At 28.3% G+C, this 3,566-nt stretch overlaps 1 protein-coding gene across 1 annotated transcript; it reads left to right on the plus strand.

Annotated features, from left to right (window-relative positions):
- Positions 1 to 1,467: 1,467 nt before the first annotated feature.
- LOC107442039 (histone H1-III) lies at positions 1,468 to 2,825 on the plus strand. Its single transcript, XM_016055492.4, has one exon. It carries the CDS (start codon positions 1,687 to 1,689, stop codon positions 2,275 to 2,277), a length of 591 nt encoding a protein of 196 aa, XP_015910978.1. The 5' UTR covers positions 1,468 to 1,686; the 3' UTR covers positions 2,278 to 2,825.
- Positions 2,826 to 3,566: the final 741 nt, after the last annotated feature.

Consider the following 3,566-nt stretch of genomic DNA (forward strand, 5'->3'; position numbering starts at 1 on the left):
TTTTTAGTCTTATTTTAATTAAAAATTAATAAATAAATAAAATGTCACCAATTTGTAAAATTAACGAATATTCAGAATTGCTTTTAAATTCTTGGAATTGTCTTTTACACGAATTTACAGTATTCACTGATAATTTCGTGTATTAAAAAATTTACTAACAATTTAAATTCGTCTAAATTTTCGTTTTTTTTTTCTTCTTTATAAAACCTTTTTTTACAATATTATAAATACATGTGGGAAATACTTAAAAATCTGTAAATTCACAAAAAGTCTTACAATATGTTCTAAATTACATTCACAGAAGTCAAATGTTTACTCTACACTATTTATTATTCATGATCAGGATTCAATTATTGCTGTAAAAGTAAATATAACATAATGAGAAAGGAATTTTTAAAAAAAATAACCATCTAATTTTAATCAAATTCCTTGGAAACGTAATTATTTAAATATAAATAAAGTCATAACAAACGTTTTTTTTTCTTTGTCCTAGACATAACCATTATATTATTATTCATCACTACACTTAGTCATAAATGTAGACAGAAAAAGAAAAAACTTTATTTTTATTAACTGTATTATTAAAAGCTTAATACAGTTTTAACAAAATATATACTGCATATTAATTAATTTGGAAAAAATATTAAAAATATGAGTTTTAAAAGAAAGAGACATAACTAAATGTTTGAATATTCCTTACTAACATTTGACTGAAACAATATGTGTATATTCAAACTATTTCTAAAAATGAAATAATAATTCTGTTTCTAAAGCTTCGATAACATTGAAGCTACTCGAATGTAAAATATAAACAAAAAAAGAACTTTTAAACATATTTATTTCGAAAATTTAATTGACACATATTTTATGAATTTTTACAATACATCAAATCACTTCAGAATCAGTTAACCCAAGCATTCGTGTGAAATAAGCTTTTTTTCGCTTTATTAATGTTTATTTATATCATTTTAAATATTAAATGTCGCCAAATATCCTCTAAACACCGTGCGTTTACAAATATAACTTAAAATATGAAAAAAAATTTATTTAAATTAAAAAAAATCGTTACAACATTAAAGTAATGGCGACCCAGATTTGATGTGAAGGCTCTGATGTGTGTTAGGTGACCTCGAAAAAAAATACTTTCATCAACTTCTCGAGGCTTTAAACTATAATAGGACTTAAAAAACCAAATTAAAACTGTTCAAAATTTATAATTACATAATAGATCAGTAATGAATAAATTTTATTTTCAAGAAAAACGAGAAACAATTAGAGACTTATAAATTTTCGCTCATCGATCTCGTCAGAAAGAACGTTTTTTAAAAAAGATGCGGTTAAAATAAAATATTTTTGGATTGGAAAATGGTTCACAAGACTGTTCTATAACGATACAATGATCAAACAAAATATTTTGAATAAATTCAAAGTATTTAACATCCTTCAAAGTCGATGAAGAAACACAATCTTTGAGCGAAAGTCCGATCGTTTCGAACAAGAGTAGTGACACGGTGCGCTCTCTGTTTACAGCTTTCCGCGAGGTCCGCTACAACTCTATATAAGCTGCGCCTGCCTTGAACGTGTTTTCGATTCAAATCTCTTTCACGCTACTCTGGACGTTACGTCGTTCTGTTTGTTGACCGATTATTAGTTTTTATCAACGAATTCTTCATTCAGTAATTAAAAATGGTTGAAAGCACTGAAGCTGCTCCTGCAACGCCAAAAAAAACCAAAACTGCGAAGGCAAAAAAACCGAAAGTTGCGCCTTCTCATCCACCCGTCGCAAAGATGGTTCCCGCGGCTATCACTGCCTTAAAAGAAAAAGGAGGCTCATCGCTTGCTGCAATTAAAAAATATATTGCCGCCAACTACAAAGTGGATGCTGATAAAATGTCACCTTTTATCAGAAAATACCTCAAATCTGCAGTCGCTGGTGGGAGTCTCGTACAAACCAAGGGCAAAGGAGCCAACGGATCTTTTAAAATCAGCACTGGTACTAAAGAAAAGAGCAGCTCTGCGCCCAAACCTAAGAAGTCAGCAGCGACCAAGGCAGCCAAACCTAAAAAGGCTAAAACAGCTACTCCTAAAAAAGCAGCTAAACCTAAGAAAACAGCCGCCGCCAAACCTGCGGCTAAGAAGAGTCCTGCTAAGAAAGCAAAACCTGCAAAAAAAGCTGCTTCTCCGAAGAAACCCAAAGCAGTGAAATTAGCTGTAAAACCTAAAAAAGCCAAGGCTTCACCTAAAAAGAAAGCAGCCCCCAAAAAGGCGAAGAAGTAAATGTGAGACCAACTTCTTTTTCAAATTGTCACTGGACGTTGACATTTTTTTTTCCTTCGTGAACTGTGTTATCGTTCGAAGATGGTTAATTTATGGACTTGAAACTGTGTAAACATCTTTTGAAAGGTAAATTATTATTACTCATATGTACTAATGTTCATGACTATTGTCTTTCACTGAAATGTGCATATTTTTATTAAATTTTAATTGAATTTTAGCACATATTCATCTGCATCTTTCATTAATTCATGTGTATTATAATTTGATAATCTTCATGTATCATCATTCGATTTTCATCCTTTTTATGTTACGAGGAACAGCAAATGTTGTGTATTGAGTAGTGTAATTTTTTTTCTTTTGTTTTGTTTAGATAGTTCTGTTAACGCTGTTTTTGAAGTTGCATGTGTTCTGAACATCAATTTATAAATTGGCATTTTAATGTTGCATATCACATTCTCTAACCAAACTTAATATTCTATGGTATAATGTTTATTGTTAAACAAAATTTTCCTTTATTTATGGTTTAAATAAAGTTATATTTTATGGAATTTTCTATTTTATTTATGCACTTTCAATTTCTAATTTTTTACTTTTATGAAATGTTTCTTATAAATCTCTCTATAATAAGTTCTAGTTAATTAAATTATTTACATATGCATTAGATTGATATTATTTATTCATTAGAGAAAATTTATTTTGAAGAAAGTTCATAATTTTTGTTAGTCTGCATATTCAGTTGAATTTTTTTAAAGGATGCAATCAATACATTTAAATTTTATAGCAAAGTATTAATTTCTCTTTTTAGAATTTCAAAGAAAATGACTTAGTTTTTTAACCAGCTAATCTTATTCTACAAAATTTTTTATGAAGGCTTATAAAATGTGCATATTCATCTAGACAAATTTCAACATTAGTATGTAACCAAATACATAACTTATTTATGCAGCAAACTTATGCACTTTTGCAAATATCCATTGTTTTTAAGATAATGCATCTATTGAAAGTATTTCGATATTACTGATATTTTTATGAAGTGAGAAAAATTTATTGCATCAAATATTAAGATATATTTGCTAGATGGTTATTAAATATGCACTTTCTCTTGAGGTACAAAAAAAAATTCTTTTCATTATAAGCTTAAATTTATCTCTCCGTGTAATAACTGATGAGATTAGGAAAATATGATTGCACCTCTACTTGTTTAATTTTTGCTATTAACAGTTTTCATAATAAATGATAAAAAATTATCCTTGATGCATGATATAGTGAAAATATTCACTAACTACGTG

This window comes from Parasteatoda tepidariorum, chromosome 8 (genome assembly GCF_982258835.1).
Source record: "Parasteatoda tepidariorum strain Cologne lab strain chromosome 8, Ptep-v5.0, whole genome shotgun sequence".
Lineage (NCBI taxonomy): Eukaryota > Metazoa > Arthropoda > Arachnida > Araneae > Theridiidae > Parasteatoda > Parasteatoda tepidariorum.